The sequence below is a fragment of the Neofelis nebulosa genome, chromosome 7 (genome assembly GCF_028018385.1).
Source record: "Neofelis nebulosa isolate mNeoNeb1 chromosome 7, mNeoNeb1.pri, whole genome shotgun sequence".
Classification (NCBI taxonomy): Eukaryota; Metazoa; Chordata; class Mammalia; order Carnivora; family Felidae; genus Neofelis; species Neofelis nebulosa.
This window is the reverse complement of record NC_080788.1, coordinates 88,964,703-88,985,720: the sequence shown is the minus strand read 5'-3', so window position 1 is coordinate 88,985,720 and position 21,018 is coordinate 88,964,703. Positions and strand designations below refer to the sequence as shown.

The following is a 21,018-nucleotide window of genomic DNA, read 5'->3' as shown; positions in this document are numbered from 1 at the left end:
GTGTGTATGACTCAGCCATAAAAAAAAAAATATTTCCATTTGCAACAAAATAGATGGATCTAGAGACTACATAATGGTAAGTGAAATAAGCCAGAGAAAGACAAATACCATATGATTTCACTCATTTCATTCATATTTCATTTATATGATTTCACTCATATTTCACTCATATGATTTTGAGAAACAAAACAAATGAACAAAGAAGAAAAGAAACAAACCAAAAGACAGACTCTTAACTATACAGAATAAATTTATGATTAACAGAGAGGTGGTAGGTGGGGGGATGGGTAATATAGGTGATGAGGATTGAGTACTTATTGTGATGAGCACTGACTGATGTATAGAATTGTTGTATCATTATATTGTGCACCTAAAACTAATATGACACTGTATGTTAACTACTACTGGAATTAAAAAAAATGTTTTTAAATAATGAAAATAAAAAGGAATTTTTTGGGGGGCTTATGTCAGATTTTATATTTTCACAGTCAATCTCAAAACATTAAAGTGATGATGATAATAATTTATAATTGTTTAGGTTATCATGCTTATTCATGAATTTTTAAGGAACAATCATTTTGTGTCAGGATCTGACAAAGTGCTGTAATGAGAGCAAACATTTGCAATCAGTTGCATGTTGGTAAATGTTTAACAAATATCCTTCAGATTCACAGATTAATCTCAAATGCCTTGGTCCAGGAATGTCTATAGTTTAGTCAGAAAGCCAGAGAAGGTTGTTTTAGGAGAGTCTCCCCTTTCTCCAATTCCTAGTCTGACTCTCCTTTCTAAGGAGCTCAAGAAATTTTCCTCTCTCTCTCTTTTTCTCTCTCTTCTTCCTCAACCCAAAACCTCTTAACTTTCAGTATACCAAGAAAAATAGTCTTTACCATTTACAAGCTGGGTCTAATTGACTCTTTTTAATTTTTATATCTTTCTATCATTCCATGAATTTATACAAATTAGAGTAAAGGGATATTCAGTAAAGCTGTTATAAAAAGAGTAAAGGGATAATGGAAAACAACTTTATTGAAAATTTAAATACATATCTAAGCATAGCAAATACCAATTTTCATTCCATATTTTCCTTTTTTTAAGTTTTTTTAAATGTTTATTTTTTAATTTATTGTCAAACTGGTTTCCATACAACATCCAGTGCTCATCCCAACAAGTGTCCTCCTCAATGCCCATCACCCACTTCATATTTTCCTGGTTTTGAAGACGTATCCAAAATGGGCAATGTCCTCTGAATGCAACTACCAGCTTATTGCCTGTGATACATGAATCTGGAACATACCTATCTTGTAAACAGTGATTGCAGATTTCAGATGCATCACTACTACATCCTAGCTAATTGTTACTTCTGGTTCTTCATGCATTTGTATCATCAAAACACAGGACTTGAATTTTTTGAGACCTCTAAAGGCTCATAATTTTGTTGAAGAAAGGACAGCCATCTTTGCTACCTAATTGTAAGACTTTTGTATTTTTGGCTTTATAAGTAATCAACCTAAAGAATTTTTAATTTCTAGGTTATCTATTTCCTTAGATATCATCTTGTATATACATAGCTGCCATTAGCATTTGTCTACTTAATCATATTAAGTAAATTTATCCACATAAACATCATAAAAGATGAAAGAAATACTGTAATATGTGTTCTTAGCAAAATGAGATGGTCCAGATTTTTGTTGCAAAATATTGTGTAATCAAGTTATCCTTTTGAATGAATAACTGGATGAAAATAACATTTTTTTGACCTTAGAAATGTTAACACGATGATCCTTGAGTTTGAGAAGTTCATCTAGGAGATGGTAATCCAAAGATTAACAGTCTAAGATTTCACAGTCATTATCAGGATCTAGATTGCTGTTCTCTGTCTCTTGGCATTTATCTTCCAAATTCTGAATTCTCAACTATATTTATTGAAAACTAAAAACATGTACAAAGGTCTTGAAAAATGCTGCAGAACTTTAGGCATTGCAAAGAGAAAATGCAAGAATGATAGCTTACTCCACTATTGTATTGTCTTGGGTAATTCTATCATTTTTCTGGTTGTCTTATTATTTTAGTCTTTTTAAAAGAAGAGTTGGAATAATTGATGAGTAAATCATTTCATGATGAATTAGGAGAATGTTTCAAGATATAGGAAAAATAAGATCACTAAGATCCCATAATGTATCCTAGATTTACAAGAGTCCAATGGACTCATAAAGCAATTGCAAGTTTTATTCTATTTTTTTTTTTTTAAAAAGCGTCTGACTCTTGCTTTTGGCTCAGGTAATGATCTCATGGTTCGTGGGTTTGAGCCCCATGTTGGGCTCTGTGCTGACAGCATGGAGCCTACTTGGGATTGATACTCTATCTCCCTCTCTCTCTGCCTCTCCCCCTTTACTCCCCTCTCAAATAAATAAATTAAAATAATTATTTTCTGTGTTCTTTGGAAGATCTCTAAGAAAGATTAAAAAGTCATTAAATATGGATTCTTACATATAGAACTCAAAAAAAAAGAAAATTCCAGAAAACTAAAGTTGGGTCCAGTAGATCTTGATGCTGTATCTGATGGTTAAATGCAAACCAGTTCATCTTAAAGTACATAAAGACAGATCTAAATGAATTCATTACCCATCCTAACATCTGTTTCATTGTAACAGGGAACAGAGGCTTTTGTTCAGCCAAGAACAAGGGAATTATGACTTTTTAGTCTTCATTGAGCTGCATGGTGGCAAGACACATTTCTGGGGACAATGAAATGAATGAAATTACCGAAGGTACTATATTTTGGTTTATTCCTCACTGAATTCCAAGATCCCCATGGATCCTCTCTTCTATGTCTATTGGTTCTTGGATCGTGTTTCTTTTTGTGAATGTCCTTATTCCACTTTTATACCATAGTCCACAGCTGTTTACTTGCTGTGCTTTCAGTCAAGAATCCTCATTGAGGTAGCATCCTGAGCTCACCTTATTTGCAGGCCTATGCTAAATTTTGTGTTTTTTTTTTTAATTTTTTAGTGTTTATTTTTGACAGAGAGAGAGAGAGAGAGAGAGACAGAGCACGAGTGGGGGAGGGGCAGAGACAGAGGGAGACACAGAATCCAAAGCGGGCTCCAGGCTCTGAGCGGTCAGCACAGAGCCCTAGGCAGGGCTCCAACTCACAGACCAGGAAAGCATGACCTGAGCCGAACTCGGACGCTCAACAGACTGAGCCACCCAGGCACCCCTAAATTTTGTTTGATTCCCATTTCCTCCTCAGAATTTTATTCAAATTTGACAGACAAAGTCATCCTCTTCTACCTTACAAAACAACCTTAGCATACACTTTATAGGCCGAAAATACATGTTTGGTGCACATCTTATTTCTCAACTATAATGAAGAACAAGGATTTGATCTTTTTTCCAACTCCTTAAAATGCTTCGAGGGCTAAGCCTGGCAAGGTTTTAGGTGTAGTCATGTCTGGAATTAATTCCATGAGCAACCTCACTTAGGGATGAGGTGCTTGAGATCGCCAAGCTGTAATGTCTTTCCAACCCGTTTCTGTCTCTCCCATTTTGCTCAGCTCTTCCTTTGGGAAAGAGAAGCAGAAAACGCATTAAGATGAATCAGCCAGAGATTGCAGTAGTGGGGAGGAGAGGTGGCCGATGTAGTATAGGAGGCAAGAGGTAGACTGTCTAGGAATACAAAAATCCAATGTACAGGCCACGGATTTTGGCCTGTTTTGCCTACATCAATATCACTAGCATTGCTACTGTACCTGGCACATTGTAGATGTTCAGTAAATATTTGTTGCACTAAGTGAACAAACGAACTTCTCACTTTGTATTTTTTTGGGGAGATGCGGTTTTGTAGTCCTAGGAATCAACCAGGGCCCTACAGGTGAGGATGTCCTCCTACTGGACGTTGAGTGGCCACAGAAGGTGCCACTCTGGCCTGCGGCCCTCAGGGAGTGGGGTCGGACGCGGTTCCTGGGAAAGGATTAAGGCGCTCCAGTTTCGCTGGGGTCCCTAGCCCTCTGGAGTTTCCCAGTCTGGTTTGTCTTGGTTGTCCCCGCCCCTCAGGCTCCGTAGCCTCCCTTCCCTCCAGTCTCTTCTCCTTCCCCACCCTTCACTCGGCTCCGCCCGGGTCCCGCACTCTCACCATTAGTTCCCTCCCCTGGTAGCCCCGCCCCGGCTCCGTCCCCGCCCCTTCCACCTCCCTCCTATCCCCTCGCGCCCTATACCCGCTCGGTTCTGCCCGGTCCCGCACTCTCCCCTTAAGTTCCCCGGCGCGGCCGCCCCGCCCCGCCAGCCCTTGACGTGGCAGAGGCGGCACCAGCCATGTTGGCCCAGTCGTGTTCTGCGTGGAGGCCGGGGGCGGGGCGGCGCCGGCCCTGATCGAGTGCCACGGCTGCTCCAGCTCGTCGGAAAGGACCGATTTTGCTGGGCGGAGGTTGCAACCGGCGCGGATCTTGTCTGGGGGCACGGTGGTAGGGACTGACTTCTGGGCCTCCTCCTCCCGGCTCCCTGGAGGGGACGCGGGCTCTCAGCGGAAAGCGGGGGAGGGGCAGCTGTGCGGCTGTGGGCCGGCGGGCGGGTGGGCCGGGGTCTCCGGGATGGTGCTCGCTCTGCCTTCATGATACTCGGGAACAGGTTGGACGCGCCTGCTGTGGCGAGCGGGCTCTGGGGGGCAGCCTTGAATCTTGACCCCTTCGCCCTCTCACCAACCGCTCTGCTTCGTTTTTCCGGGGCCTGGGGGCCCGGTCCCCTCACCAAGCTCCCTTGGATAAGGTGCGAAAGATAGAAGTCGGGTGAAAAAAGGTAGTTCAGCATCTCGCCCAGCGCCCACTCCCGCCTCCCGGGCGATCTGCCTTCCTTACTCCAGCCTATCACCGGTTCTGGACCCTTGGGCTTCTTGGTTCTTACCTTGCTGGATCTGAAGTGCCCTAGACTTTGAACCCAGGTGACTTCGTCACCGGTAGTTCGGCCTTGGGAGTCAAAGGGGATAAGGAGAATTAATTGCCAGGTAAAGCTAACGCCTTAGGCCTCAATTACAAATGGAGTTCAGTTTTCAGGTCCGATCAGTCTTTTCTGTTGTGCTAGTGTTTTCTTCCCGTTTTGGTGGGAAGGGAAAAGCATGGTCAATCTACATGTAACCTCTGGGGTATGTTGAATTCACGTGAATTTCTTCGACCTCCACCCTGCAAAGCCATATATACCTAGCCAAATTAACTTGGTTAAAAAAAGTTTTAGATTTAAATATAAATGTTAAGTCTTCCTTCTCTCTCCTTTTCAGTAGCCTAATTAACATCGTTTTGGAAGTCTGACCATTTTTATTTGACTCATACAATTTTAGAGTTAGAAGAGGCCTTGTAGTTTCTAGCCTAAGCCCCTTATCTTTTTCATGAGAAATTGAGGATCATAGAGGTTAAGGTTTTGTCCAAGATCAACAGCTATGGAAAGCAATTGAAAACACTTTATTGAGGTTTTTACAATTGAAAAGTAGAGACGCACACTTAATTGTTAAATACATCTGATTGGAAGAAACTCAAATTTTACTTGCAATTGAGGATATTTTTCATTTAGAGTCTGTAAAAGTGCTCTAATATTGAAAATTTCCCATTATTTATTGAATAAGTGAAGCTTTTAAAAATACTGTGGGCATGTATTTGATATGCTAGGTTAAAGAAACATTAAGTGTTTTGCTTCTTTGCTTTTAGTTATACCAGGAGAAATTAATTAACCAAAGTAACTCCCACTCACAATAAGTTGTGCTGGGAAATGACACATTTCTTTAGAATGGTCTTTTGTATTTGTACCACTTAAAAAAATATGACTACTGTATTAAATCTCCATCCTAATATAGTGTCTGAATCATTTTTATTTGGCTTTAACATAATTTTAAGGGAGAGAGTGCTGATCAAATAATGGTATTTTATAAAAAGCTAGTTTGTAAAAATAATTTATTTCAGATATGCCATTGTTGGATATGGGGCCCAGCCTGGCAGGTGTTCTATTAGAAAGCTATCTAGAAATTAACACCAGAAAAAACACTACCTAGAAAATCTAGAATTAGTGATTTTGAAATGGCACAATACCTACTGTGGAAAGGTGAGGGAAGTCAAGGAGGTGTTGTGCATGGCCATGTAATTGGACCAGTTCAGAAGAAACAGGTGGGACTTTTTAAAAAATAATACTGGAAAGAGAATGTACAACATAAAACAGATGTTATATAGTGAGCATATATGATCTTAGAGCAGAGAGATTGAAAGGAAAAAGTGAGGAAAAGGAAGTTAATTGTGCACAAAATATCACAGGTAGTATTTAGTGTGTCATAATAAAAAGTCAGGATGTGTAGTTACAATCTGGTTATTGTGTGTAAATGTCTTTATGCTAAGTCTCATAGAGCCTTTCTCTACTGGGTTCCTTGATGGAATTAAGTAAGCCCTATTGTCCTAAGATGGTGGTCCTTAGGACCACTTTAGACTCTTAAACATTACTGAGGATCAAAACAAAAAGAAAAAAAAAACAAAAAAGAAAAACACACCCCTGCCTTAATAGAAGACAGGTGGATTTTCATATCTATTTTTGCGGTCAGTCTATTGTGATATGTTATTATACTTGAATTGTATGAAAGAAATCTGGCTTCACATAGATATGTAGTTGGAAAAAGGGGTATTTTAATAGCTTTTTCAGGTAATTTTGCATATTCTTCTTTAATACTACACTGCAGGGGCACCTAGGTGACTCAGTGGGTTAAGGGTCCGACTCTTGATCTCAGCTCAGGTCTTGATCCCAGCCCTACAAGAGGATGAGTTCGAGCCCCACGCTGGGGTTTGGAGTTCAAGCTCCACACCCAGAGCAGAGCCACTTTAAAAAAAAAAAAGAGATACTGCACTACAACTTGATGGTTTTAATTCATAAATCAAGGGTTAATAGCAGTGTGAAATTTGAAATCTTAGAAATGAACTTTTTGCACTCTATTGCATTAAAATTCATTGGTCTGTTCTGCACTTTGAATGGGTCTTTACTCATGCATGGATCTTTACCTTTGCATGATTTTGTAACATCATGAATTGATCATTTGGGAGATTTTGCTTCACTGAGTAAGGTATATTTTCTAAATGTGGACATGGTTCATTATATAATAGAAAAATCACAATAATAACATTACTGATCTTAGAAAAATCTTTACATATTAGCAAGCTGTGAAGCTCATGGTAGTGGACCCAAGGTTTTCAAAAATTTTGATATTTGCTTGAAAACTCAAATTTTTTCGTTGTTAGTAAATACTGTCAATTATTTTCCAGGTTACAGGCTCACTTCAACATTATTGAGAAAATGTATGCCACATAGCTAACTACTAGTTATGTACCAGTTTTGTAGAATTGAGAAAGTAGTCAAAACATTTTTTTGAGTTTTTGTGGTTCAGATAAAAAACCCTGATTGGTCTGGTAGTTTAATGCTTTTTGGTGGTGCATTTTAGATGACATAGATTATACATTGCAATTAGGTAATAAACAGAAAACTTCATTTGCTTAACATTCTGTAGAAATTATGGGAAGGATTGCATAGTCCCGGAATTTATATTCACATCTGTAACACAGAAGCTATTGCTAATCTGCAGACTATGAAGCAGGCTCCAGGCTCTGAGCTGTCAGCACAGAGTTGGGCATGGGGCTCGAACTCCCGGAACCATGAGATCATGACCTATGCCCAAGTTGGATGTTTAAATGACTGAGCCACTCAGATGCTCCTGTTTCTCCTTTAAAACTGAGGTTGGGGCGGGGGGGGGGGGGGGGGCGCTCCTGGGTGGTGGAGTTGGTTAAGCACCCGGCTCTTGATTTCAGCTCAGGTCATGATCTCACGGTTTGTGAGATTGAGCCCCATGTGGGGCTCCACACTGATAACTTGGAGCCTGCTTAGGATTTTCTCTCTCTCTCTCTCTCTCTCTCTCTCTCTCTCTCTCTCTCCCTCTCTCTCTGTCTCTCTGTGCCCCCTTACCCCCTCCCTGCTTGTACTCTCATGTTGTCTCTTTCAAAATAAATCAATGAATGTGAGAAAAATTAAAAAATAAACAAATAAAACTGAGATTGGCATGTAACACACCTCTGACTATCCCAGATCTTTGTTTTATCATTATTTTTCAACACCCACATTTTCTTGAAAACTCACAGTCTGTCTCTCCAAACTGCCTTCTATATTTAGTTTAAAGATAATCTTTTCTAAACAAATTTAGTTACCTTAGGATTCCTCTTTATCCTTATCAGCCTTTGAAAACTCTGTCTGCTTTTGATTAGTGTAAAATTCTCTAGTTGTGTCTGAGATTCTGATAGGAAATAGTGGTTAATTTTTCTTTTTTTTTAAACTGAGGTATGTTTAATTCTTATTTCTTTCAAAGAAAAGAAAATTCTTAGCTGCTAAGGTAGTCATATTTGTTGAGCTTCACTTTTTGGAACTTTTATTATCAAATCTTTGAAAAATTTTCTAAAATTAAAATTATTGTATTCAGTATGTTTTTTTCAAATACCTTTTCTTCCCTCAGTTACATTTTAGAATCAGTTCCTCATCCTATTGTTCTTTGCAACTTCACCTTCCATGTTGGCTCTTTTGGCATCCTACCTTCGTAATTCTTCAGTTCTTGATGTCCTTCATCTCTCCTACAAATCTTTTGGCCAGCCACCTAATACTTGAAACTCTCTGTCCTCTCAGAACTTTGTATTTTACAATTTCCTTCCATCACTGATCACTGCCGAAGTTTGAGATTGTGAGATAGAACTGTTGCCTAGGTAGGAAAGCTGGCATTCTAGACAGGCAGTAAGAGAGTAACAAGATGGAGATGTCTCTTGATACCGGGCCCAAACCAGAGTGGCATCCTCTTCCCCCTGCTAATAAATGTAAATGATTATATTGAAATTGTATACCTCAAATTAGAGTTTAAAATGCTCTCCCACTTTCCGAAATAATAAAAAAAAATGCCCTCCTAAATTGGAATATTAAAAATATTCTGGGTGAGGGGCACCTGGGTGGCTCAAGTTGGTTGGGTGTCTGATCGGTTCAGGTCATGATCTCATGGTTCATGAGTTCGAGCCCCACATGGGGCTCTCTGCTGTTAGCATGGAGCCCGATTCAGATCTCTGTCCCCCTGTCTCTCTGCACCTCCTCCACTCATGTGCTCTTTCTGTCAAAAATAAACATTTAAAAAAATATTCTGGCTTAATTTTCTGCAAAAGAAGTTAAATGGCATATAAATCATAGGGAACACCACTTATTAAGCATTTTATTTATTGTGCCACAAATACCCTATATTTGCACAATGAAAAAATTACCTATCTAAAACAGAAGTACCTAGTTTTAGAAAAATCTTTTTGTTATGCACTGTTAAGCATTCACGTCTAGCAAGTTTAGTAGAAACTTGTCATTTTCTACATATAAAACCATATGAACTTTAGAATTTAATGGTTTCAGTAATCTGTTCATTAGAATAATATAATTTACAAGGCTGATATGGAAAACATGGGATCTAAATTTTCCCCCATTTTTACTTTTCTTTCTTATACACACTTAAATAAATAGGACACATATTTCATTATTATTATTATTTTTTGCTCTAGCTTTTTCAAGAATGAATAAATAAGGATAAAATACCTCTTGCTGGGCTTAATGAGCATTGGATTCTGGAGGGTGATTTATTTTTTTTTGTTATAAGTGAGGTTATTGTTGCTTGCTAATTTTTTTCTGAGATGAATACCTTTATTTCATTTTGATTTCTCGTGGATTAATATTGCTGAACATGGGAAAAACATTTATTTTAGATTTCCTTACGAGGATTTTTAAACATCTTAAATTTTGTCACAGAAATAAGAATCAGGCTCTACAATGACAACCTATTTGGAATTCATCCAACAAAATGAAGAACGAGATGGAGTCCGATTTAGCTGGAATGTTTGGCCATCAAGTCGACTAGAAGCTACAAGAATGGTTGTTCCCGTAGCAGCCTTATTTACACCACTGAAGGAGAGACCTGATTTACCACCTATTCAGTATGAACCTGTTCTGTGTAGCAGGACCACTTGCCGTGCAGTTTTGAATCCTTTATGGTAATTAAAATATATTGAAACAATTAATGTGGCAATATGATTTATTTTTATTATTTTTTAAAGTTTATTTTTGACAGAGAGAGAGAGAGACAGAGCATGAGTGGGGGAGGGGCAGAGAGAGGGAGGCACAGATTCTGAAGCAGGCTCCAGGCTCTGAGCTGTCAGCACAGAGCCCGATGCAGAGCTCGAACTCACGGACTGCGAGATCATGACCTGAGCCGAAGTCGGTGCTCAACTGACTGAGCCACCCAGGCGCCCCTGTGGCTATATGATTTAAAAATGTAGTTTCTTGTTCATTTATATAAAAATGTCTGTTTTATTTATAGTTATTTTTTCAAATTAGGATAGTCAAATCCAAAGAGCTGTAAAATTGAAGGATATTCTAGTTGTAGTGAGTTGATTACAGACCAAATGTAAAATTGTCACTATATGAACTGTTAGATCCAATCACTAGTATATCTAGATGCTGTGTGTCATTAGACCCATCTCGTGTCATTAGAAAAGTCATAATTGATTGGTATGGTGTTTGAATTAAAAATGTTACAATTTCCTATAGCATAAACCAGAATATCAAGAATCTTCCTTTATTCCTCTCTCCATTCTGTCTCCCTACCCAATCCGTTAGCAACTCAGATTGATTCTGCCTCCAGAACATTACTGATTCTGTCTCCTGTATTCAGTTGCTGCTAGTACGCTCTACTTTAAGATACACCATCTTTTTACTGGACAATTTCATTACCCACCTAACTGGCCCCCTTGTTTCCATTCTTGTCTTTCAGTAGTTTATTCTCTATCCAGATGCTAGAATGTTACAAATGGATATCAGATTATTAAAATCCTTCAGTTTTGTTTTATTATACTTGGAATGAGAAATCCAAACTGCTAGTTAAGACTTACAAAACCCTATGTGTTATATCATCCATTTCCCTTATTGTTATCTACCTTATACCTTACCCTCTTTCTGATCCTTGAACATACCAAATTTATTCCTATCTTGGAATTTGTATAATAGTTGTATATTCTGCTGGATTACTTTGCCCCTAGATTTTCCTGTGACCTGTTCTTTTCATTTAGATCAAATTTCAATTGTTTATTTCAGAAGGTCTTCTTTTAAAGTAGCCATCCCAGGGGACCATGGTGTCTCAGTCTGTCAAGTGTCTGACTCTTGATTTCATCTCAGGTCATGATCTCATGGTTCCTAGGTTTGATCCCCACCCCACCCCATTGGGCTCTGCGCTGACAGTACAGAGCCTGCTTGGGATTCTCTCTCTCCCTCTCTCTCTGCCCCTCCCTTTTCTCTCTTTCAAAATAAATAAATAAACTTTAAAAAATAAATAACGTAGTCCTCCCAAACACACTTTCACATCCTGCTTTGTTATCTTTAGTCTCTTATTGTCACTGCTGAAAGTATCATTTGTATTTATACATCTACTTTCTTTTTGTATGTCTTTCTGTTCCATAATAAGCTCCATGATAGCAGGGACCTTTGATCTCTTGTTTACTGCTGTATCACCAGCACCTAGGATAATGGCTGGTACATATTAAGCATTGAATAAATACATTTTTGAATTAAATGAATGTTTTCTAGATCTGAGTGTAGAAATCACTGAATCATTTGAAAAAAAAAAGAATTATTTTTACTGATATTTGCTATATATTAAAAGTAATAATATGTTCATTTAACTGAACATTTGTATATACAGTTAAAAATATGAGTTCTTTTAGAAAGAAGTTAATTTTATTAAAATTAGGATCATTGTACAATGGAACTGAAACATGAGCTCTATTGTATCTTTTCTTAAAACAGTCAAGTGGATTACCGAGCAAAACTCTGGGCTTGCAACTTTTGTTATCAAAGGAATCAGGTAAGAAAATCCCCAATGCAGATGTTAATGCTGTAGTACTGGTCTTAATATGTAGAAAAATGCATATTTTAAAAAAAGATGAAATAATTTTTCATATGATGAAAAATAGTTTTTAGTAGTTAAGTGATCAGAAAATTATTTGCAGTTTAAAATTTCATTCTGGCAAATAATTCATTCAAAATGTTCATTGTTTTCTCTCTGTAGTTTCCACCTACTTACGCTGGTATATCTGAATTGAATCAACCTGCGGAGCTCTTACCTCAGTTTTCTAGCATTGAATATGTAGTTCTGGTAAGAACATAAATCCTTAAGAAAGTCTTAAATATTCAGCGATTTACTTTATACCAATAGAATTGTTAAATTGAGATGACTTAAAGGGCATTGTTCTCGATTCCCACATTGAATTGATGGAGCATTTCAGAGATAAGAACTGTCCTATTCAATTTGAACAAGGTAATTTCCCTGTTGTAGTTATTTAACGGGTGGCTAGGATATTGGGTGGTGTGATGTGATTTGCTATACTGAGTAGATCAATAAACAGTACACTCTCAATGTTGCTGTGTGGTTGGAAGGTCAGTTCACAAATAGTTAAGTTACTATGATGCTAGAACCTGATGATATATCCCCAAGTCTAACTGTTAAAGTTACTTTTGCATTGGTCCTTGTTAAGAAAAATCATTTTTCTTCCCTTTCTGAACAGCTTTACGTAGTTGTTTACATATTTAAGTTGTAAAGTAATGATATCCTCTGTGATTCTAGTAGAGAAAGCAGAATGTGGTTCACGTGCACCAGGAAGTAGCAGCCTAGCTAGTTCCCAGTTCTCTTATGGTCTAATTCAGGTTGAGATCTTTATTGTTTTCTTTTTAAGCTTTATAACTACTGTTTCCTTATTTTAGGAGAAATAAATACTTGTTATAAGAAATGAAGCCTTATGCAGTTAAACAGATCAAAGATGAAAGTCTCCTTTATGTAATTATAAATAATGTTTTTAAACTTAATTTTTCCTTTGATATGTCTCATATATCTCTCCATGCATAGATAGCTTCTCTCATTTCTGAAATGATTTTATTAAGATTTCATTGTATGAATGTATTTTAAATTACGTAGTCCTCTAATTATCCTTGTATATTGTGCTGACTGTTAATACATTATTTCCTAATTATTACAACATTTTTTAAAAGCGTGGTCCTCAGATGCCTTTGATATTCCTCTATGTGGTTGATACTTGCATGGAAGATGAAGATTTACAAGCCCTGAAAGAATCTATGCAGATGTCATTGAGTCTTTTACCACCTACAGCTTTGGTTGGACTTATTACTTTTGGGAGAATGGTACAGGTTCATGAACTTGGATGTGAGGGCATTTCAAAAAGCTACGTGTTCAGAGGAACAAAAGATTTGTCTGCCAAACAACTGCAGGTAAACAACAAGAATGGTAGTTTCAGCCTTATCTGTGGGCATCACTCCATAAATGTCTATAAATGCCTTTTGGATTTAAGTTGCTAGAAAATATTTTTACTGTGAATGACTAATATAATTGTATTATGACAAAGGCTTTATTTCATGTTGACATCAGTTTTCTTTCATTTGCCCTTGAATGTTGTTATACAGATGGAAGACCCCTCACTTTTTCTTTTTTTAGTTTTTTTTTAAGTTTATTTATTTTTGAGAGAGACAGTTTGTGCACACATGTGAGCAGGGGAGGGGCAGAGAGAGAGGGAGACACAGAATCCAAAGCAGGCTCCAGGCTCTGAGCTGGCGGCACAAAGCCCATCGTGGGGCTCGAACTCATGAGCAGTGAGATCGTGACCTTAGGTGAAGTCAGACGCTTAACCAACAGAGCCACCCAAGTGCCCCAAAGACCCCTCACTTTTAATGGTGAGACTGAAGGTGTTTTGCTAGAGATTTGAAGGGCTAATGGGAGAGTCATGCTGAAGACTGAGGGAAAGCAGCCACAGAATATTAGCTTTTGTTTTTTGACATCTCATTTAGGACCTGAACACTCTTACTATGTTTGGCAGGGGGAGGTATTTTAAGTCTTGAGAGTTGTATGTATGTATGAACCAAGAGTACATATTTTTTCATACACTAGGACAACATTTTTATTTTTGGAGCAAATTGAAGCTTTATCTTCCAAGGCAGAGAGGTTATGTGTGACTTACTAGGATCATCTAGGGATATTTTTCAATAATATATATATATATTTTTTGCCCAGAGATTTTGCTAGACCATGAGAAAGTAAGTGAACGTGTGCTTGTTTTGGGAGGCTGTTGAGAGGGTAGGATTGTTCATGTAAGGCATTTGAAAAACTTTATAAATGATTCTGATACAATCTTGATAAGAACAGTTACCCTGGAATATGGTAGGTAAGTCTTGCATAAAGTAGATAGCAGGAAGTCAGACTTTGGAGCATCCAGGTATCCCAAATGAAAAGGGAAAGAAGATTTTGAGAACAATATTAAATGATTCTAATTTGAAGCTTAGCAGACTGGGGTAGTAGTGCTGCAGTTAACTGAGATAGAAAGTAGTGGAGGAATTTGCAAGTTTGGATGGGGAGGATGATGAACAGTGAATAAGATCACGAATAAGGTTTGAGGAGGTGAAGAAAATTAGAGTTTGCGCTCTTTCCAGAGGTTTGTTGAAGGTAAGGAAGACAATATTGTGGGAATTTGAGAGAACCGAGTTAACAGGTTTAGGTTAGGAAGGGAACTTGAATGTGTTTATACATAGAAGGGGAAGAGAGACTAAAGAGGGTGAATTGAAAGCAAGAGTGAGCTGAGCTTTCAGAGGACATGATAGGGATGCCTTCAGGAAGAGAGGAAGCAGAGTACCTTGGAGAGGAGGCTCATCAGTTTCCATGAGACAGGACAGAAAGTGGGCAAGTTTAATCTTTCTGTGCCTTAGTTTTTTTCATCTGTGGAAGAGTTAATAATAGTGTCTACCTTATACAGTGGTCATGAAAATTGAATGGATTGTGCCTGTAACTGTTTGCTATTGTTATTTTGAAGCTGCAAACTTATTTAAAGTTCTGTAGTGTTACTTCTGATTGTAGAGTACATTTTACTTGAGTTATGTTATTGCATATGAAACACATAAGATACCTGCTTTTTTGTTGCAGACAATAAATGCCTACAGACTAAATTTTTTCCTCCATTGAAATGTTTTTATTTTATTTTATTTTTTTGCCATCTTTATTCAAATATTTCACGGCAGTTATGTTAACAATTACAGTAAATGTTCAAAATTCCAGAATCCAAAAATGAAATAATTTACTTCAAACTAATGTAAAATGAAGTCAAATGCAAAATTTCAATTTAATACAATTCTGAATTAAACTATAAACTCAAAATAGACTGTAGTTGATGAAGTCTATTTAACCTACAAAGTTGATTAGGAGGTCTCCCAAAGTCTAAATAACTGAATGTACAAAATACTAAAGATGCAGGTATAAGCCCAAATTCAAGCTTACAATGTGATTACAAGTAATTATTATAATAACAATGGCATTTAGCTATGGAACCTGACACTGAAGATACCTACTGAATAGCACCATAGCTGAACCAGCTTAATCAAAAAATGGGAAGATATTATCACCCCACTCCCTAAAAATAAAATCTAGGGAACCTACAAATACATTGGCATATGAGAGAAATCAAGTCATGAAAGGACATTAAACAAAACTAAATCACAGGTGAGATTCAAGCTGAAAAACACAACTCTACAGCCATTAGTTTCAACCCTAGTGCAGTTCCATCATCTTCAGAAAGTTCCCATGGTCCCCATAATTGAGCATTAACTATTGTTGGGCTGTGCTGTGATGAAGTGTTTTTGTTTTCCTTCTGTATCCATGTGGTTGAAAAGAGCCTGGTCTTTGCTCCCCAAATAGTCCTGAATTCAAATCTGAAACTCTTCTAGTTGTGTAATATTGGGTTGATCTCTGCTTGTTTTCTTATCCTCTGTGGAAAAGGCTAAATAATTCTTACTTTACCAGGTTACTATTCATGCTAAGGGAAATAATGTAAGAACAGTCAGTATAGTGTTAACTCTTACAGGGCTTTGTGGCAAACCCTGGCTTAATATCTTGCTGTGCAACTTACTAGTTGTGTAACCTTTAGCAGGTTAAAAACCTTTCTGAGTGTCAGTTTTCATTTATAAAGCAGGGATTAAAAAGTATTCTTCATTATTATTCTGTGAAGAAATAGTATATGTGAAGAGTTTAGCACAGAGTCTAGCACGTAGTAAGTTCTTAGGAAAAAGATGCTCTTCCTGCTAGGAGTGTAAGAAATATAGGATTAGTTCAATAATTTTTTCTTTGCAAATCTTTAGACTTTCTGGTTTTCTGTTGTATACTTTTACTCTGTTACTTCATGACCAAGATTCAAGAAAACTTCAGTAAAATAACATTATTTTCATGTGTCTAGAGAGGAATTTTGTACACTTAAAAATCAAAACAAAACTGGTTAGGAATTAAGTCAGAAAATTAAGTATAGACATACATATGTATGTCTTATAACCCCTTTTATACGATTCCATGTACCTCTCCTTTATAACATTTAATACAATTGTAATTTTATACTTTTTTAGCTAATGATTTTATTAACTGCTGTCTGTTTCACCAGATCTTAATTTCATAAGGTCAGGGGCTATATATATTTTTTTTACCATTAGATGCCTGGCACATAGCAGGTACTTGAAATATAGTTGCTCAAAGGGATGGATGAATACAAGTTAAGAAATGTAGACATTCATGTGGGGCGCCTCGGTGGCTTAGTCCGTTAAGCCTCCGGCTCTTGATTTTAGTTCAGGTCATGATCTTACATTCATGAGACTGAGCCCCATGAGATGAGCCCCGTGTCGGGCTCTTTGCTGACAGCATGGAGGCTGCTTGGGATTCTTTCTCCCTCTCTCTCTGCCCCTCCCATGTTGGCACTCGTGTGTGCTCTCTCGCTCTAAATAAATAAGATAAAACTTAAAAGAAGTACAGACATTGATGTTACATAGTAACTTTTTGACTCTTAATTAGAAATAAACTATTTCTGAGCTAGTATCCCTGTTTGCTCATATAGCACCTTATACTTTGTTCTCTTATGCTTGTTATTTCCTTGCATTGTTCTTGTTTACCTGAGGGTCTCCCTAACTAGACCTTTTGCATTCTAAGGAAAGAGACTTTATGTTCTTTATTTTTGTGTTCCTAATACCTAGCACAGCATTTTGCATATGGTAAGTAGTTGATACATCTTTGTAGGAGTACTTAAATGGATATCACAAAAATAATCTCTTTACAGGAAATGCTGGGACTCTCTAAAGTACCCGTTACTCAAGCTACACGTGGTCCTCAGGTACAACAGCCACCTCCTTCCAATAGGTAATTATTAAATATGGCAAAGAGAATTTTACAATTTGTGCAGCTCTTTTAAGCATCCTGTACCCTTAACTGGAACATAGACATTCAGTAATACTATATTGTTATATTTTTAGGAATATAAATACACAGCATTAGTATGTCTTCTAAAAAGTTGAGGCAGAATCATGCCACTGGAATGGTTGGTTTCTTATTATTACAGTGTTAAGGACTTTTTTAGTTTTGATATATTCCTAATCTCCTGTTTTTAAGTTCATAAACTAGTTGAAGGCAGCCAAACAAAAGTAGGGCCTAAAAAACTTTTCATTTAGCCTTAGAGGTAGTTTCCCCCTCCCCAAACTTACTAATCAGAAGTAGTATTACTAAAATTGAGTTGACATATCTTCTCATAATTATTTCAGTAGCCCTAAGGCTGACTGACTGGTAAATGAAAGACGTAGTCCTGATATAATACTTGGTGTGAGTGTTTCACTTACAGTGGTTGTACTAAAACTTTGGTTGTGGACCAGTAGATAGCATCACCTGGGAACTTGTTTGAGATGCACATTCTCAGACCTGCAGAAACAAGACCCTGGAATCTGTTAAAATGAGTCCTTCCACCACTTCTTATGCACACAAAAGTTAGAGAACCATGGGTCTACCATGTATTCAAATTACTTTTTTCTATTTCTAAAAAAGGAAACAGTTTGTTTCTTACAGTCTTACCCATAAACATTTATAAATGACTTTTGATTTAATTTTGTTTTGCAGATTCTTGCAGCCAGTACAGAAAATAGACATGAATCTCACAGATCTTCTGGGAGAACTGCAGCGAGACCCTTGGCCTGTACCACAGGGGAAGAGACCTTTGCGTTCCTCTGGGGTGGCACTTTCCATAGCTGTAGGACTACTTGAGGTAGTGACAATAGCTTTGTTTTGGAATGTAAACGTGTATGTTTGTGTATCAGTGATATCTACAAGGCAATGTTGAGTGAAAAAATTAGGTCATTAAGACAGCAGATACTTAACATTTGATCTGTGGTATATTTTTTTGTGTATAGAGATGCATCTGGAAGGGTGTTTGTTCATCCAAATGTTAACAGTGGTAGAATAAGGGGAATTTTGCTTTTAAGTAGAATTTGAAAATTTTACACTACACATACCTTAGCTTTATAATTAGAAAAGAGACTTTTAAAAAAATTTTTTAAAAAATGAGATGCTATCAAATTTACAGAAAAGTTGTAAAGAACATTTTTCCCTCTGAACTATTTAAGTTGCTGACATGATGTTCCTAACCACTTGAATACTTTAGTTGTTTCCTATGAATCAGGATATTTTTGTATATAACTACAATATAATTATTAAAATCATAATATTAACACTGATACATTACTATCACCTAGCTTTCAGATCTCTTCAAGTTTTATAGATTATTTCAATAATTTCTTTTACTAAAAAGAATCTTATTAAAAATTTATTTTACTAAAAATATATTCAGAGACATGTATTTAGTGGTATGTCTATTTAGTCTCTCTCCTACAGTGTGGAACAGTCCCTCAACTTTTCTTTGACTTTCATGACTTTGATGCTTTGGAAGATTCAGGCCAGTTATTTTATAGACTCTCAAATTACTTTTGTTTTGATATGTCCTCACAATTAGATTCAGGTCTTATAGCAGCAGGACTATCATAGAAATAATGCTGTGTTCTCATTACACCCTGCCAGGTGGCACATGATTTTCATTTGCCCCATTCAAGGTGATATAATCACCATGATCACTTACTAAGATTGTGTCTGCCACGTTTTTCCACTGTAAAATTACTCTTATTTCCCCTCCTTTTGTAATCAATAAACATTAGAAAATGAGAGTCTTTGAAACCAAGCAAATATCCCATTCTGCATAAAACTTTCAGTTTCTGTATTTATTTATTAATATCATTATGGAGTTTACATCTCCTTCTTTCTGTGTATAATTACTTTGTTCCACAGTTAATGATATTTATATAATTATATTAGAAATACTTTGCAATATCCATAAGCAGTTGTTGGACAAAAATACAGAGCACGTTTTTCAAGTTACATTATAACTTCAGAAAAGAATGTAAATGATACAGCTTTTGCAATCCTGTCTGTTTTTGAGTCCTCAAAATTTCTAGTCTACTGATAGCACTCTTATTTTTCATTTATGTAGTTACTTATTTTAAAAATTCTACCATTTTTCTCATTTCACTTTGGAAAAAGGAAAGGTAGATTGGAATACTCAGTGCATCATCTTAAACTAGAAAGATAAGCCATGCATATGTTTTAAACATAAAAAAGAAAAATAAAACTACAGCAGCAAAACAGGAAGATGTCCCTTTTCTTACTCCTTCTCTACTCCTCCCAGTCTAGGACTGGTTAAGCAGGAGCAGCATCCTTATTTATAGGGATCAGGCTTATAGATTATTTAAAACAAATTTTTTTAACATTTATTCATTTTTTTTTTTCTCTTTTTTTTTTTTAATTTTTTTTTTTTTAACGTTTATTTATTTTTGAGACAGAGACAGAGCATGAATGGGGGAGGGGCAGAGAGAGAGGAAGACACAGAATCAGAAGCAGGCTCCAGGCTCTGAGCCATCAGCCCAGAGCCTGACGCGGGGCTCGAACTCACGGACTGCGAGATCGTGACCTGAACTGAAGTCGGACGCTTAACCGACTGAGCCACCCAGGCGCCCCGCATTTATTCATTTTTGAGAGAGCATGAGCATGGGAGGGGCAGAGGAAGGGAGACACAGAATCCGAAGCAGGCTCCAGGCTCTGAGCTGTCAGTACAGAGCCTGACGTAGGGTTCAAACCCATGAACTGTACATCATGACCTGAGTCGAAGTCAGATGCTTAACCAATTGAGCCACCCAGGCACCCCATATGAATTATTTTAAAGCTAGGAAGGCACTATCATTTAAGATAAGATTTCAAAAGAAAGGTATTCAAACAAATACCATGTGTTTAAATTTCATTTTAAACATTTGATTATTCTTGGATAATTTATGCTTTCTTGTTTTCTAGAAAGAATATATCAGAATTCACTTTTAGAAATATATATCCTTGTATCTTCCTTTAAACTCTTTTGACAACTTACTTTTTTCTGATAGTGTACTTTTCCCAACACTGGTGCTCGTATCATGATGTTCATTGGCGGTCCAGCCACTCAGGGGCCTGGAATGGTGGTTGGAGATGAATTGAAGACACCTATAAGATCATGGCATGATATTGAAAAAGACAATGCCAAATATGTTAAAAAGGGAACAAAGGTAATTTGGTTAAGTTTTTTGTTTTAATAGAAAAATTTCATTTGATGGAAGAGGAAGAATAAGCATACTTTATAATAAGAAATCTGATATTGTGAAGTCTGATGCAGTAACTACTGTTCAGAATTGGAGGAATAGTCTCTTTTTGTTTTTGATAGTTTAAGTTACAATTTTTCTAGGTGTAAATATTTAAAGACTTAATAGTAGCACCAGTAGGTAGCTCTTGTTTTTTTTTTTTTTTTGTGGTTGTATTTTTTTTTTTCCCAGTAAGTGTCTCTTTAAAGATTACTCCTGAGAGAAACCCTGTGTGCCTTTTTTGATATTCATGTTAAAGAATATCTTTCCTGCTTCAGGAAAAATTTCTTGAATTTTCCAGTTTTTCATTTGTAAGAGGCTTCCTCTAGATATGTATTTTGTTCATAGGGTGAATAGTCCATCATTGACATATGAGTTGTT

The 21,018-nt window shown here is 36.9% G+C and overlaps 1 protein-coding gene across 4 annotated transcripts in view; it reads left to right on the top strand.

Moving 5' to 3' along the window:
* The first annotated feature begins 31 nt into the window (after nucleotides 1-31).
* The window catches only part of SEC23A (SEC23 homolog A, COPII coat complex component), a 70,983-nt gene continuing 49,996 nt past the window's right edge, over nucleotides 32-21,018 (top strand). The window contains exons 1-9 of one of the 4 annotated variants that reach the window (XM_058738888.1): nucleotides 32-76; nucleotides 2,652-2,768; nucleotides 9,829-10,070; nucleotides 11,878-11,935; nucleotides 12,140-12,226; nucleotides 13,117-13,353; nucleotides 17,220-17,299; nucleotides 18,047-18,191; nucleotides 20,407-20,565. In XM_058738888.1, coding sequence (XP_058594871.1) covers nucleotides 9,850-10,070; nucleotides 11,878-11,935; nucleotides 12,140-12,226; nucleotides 13,117-13,353; nucleotides 17,220-17,299; nucleotides 18,047-18,191; nucleotides 20,407-20,565 — 987 coding nt within the window. In that variant the 5' untranslated portion in view covers nucleotides 32-76; nucleotides 2,652-2,768; nucleotides 9,829-9,849. Of the gene's footprint in view, nucleotides 77-2,651; nucleotides 2,769-4,246; nucleotides 4,461-9,828; nucleotides 10,071-11,877; nucleotides 11,936-12,139; nucleotides 12,227-13,116; nucleotides 13,354-17,219; nucleotides 17,300-18,046; nucleotides 18,192-20,406; nucleotides 20,566-21,018 lie in introns of those variants that run through there. The other 3 variants (XM_058738887.1, XM_058738886.1, XM_058738889.1) reach the window with 3 other exon arrangements.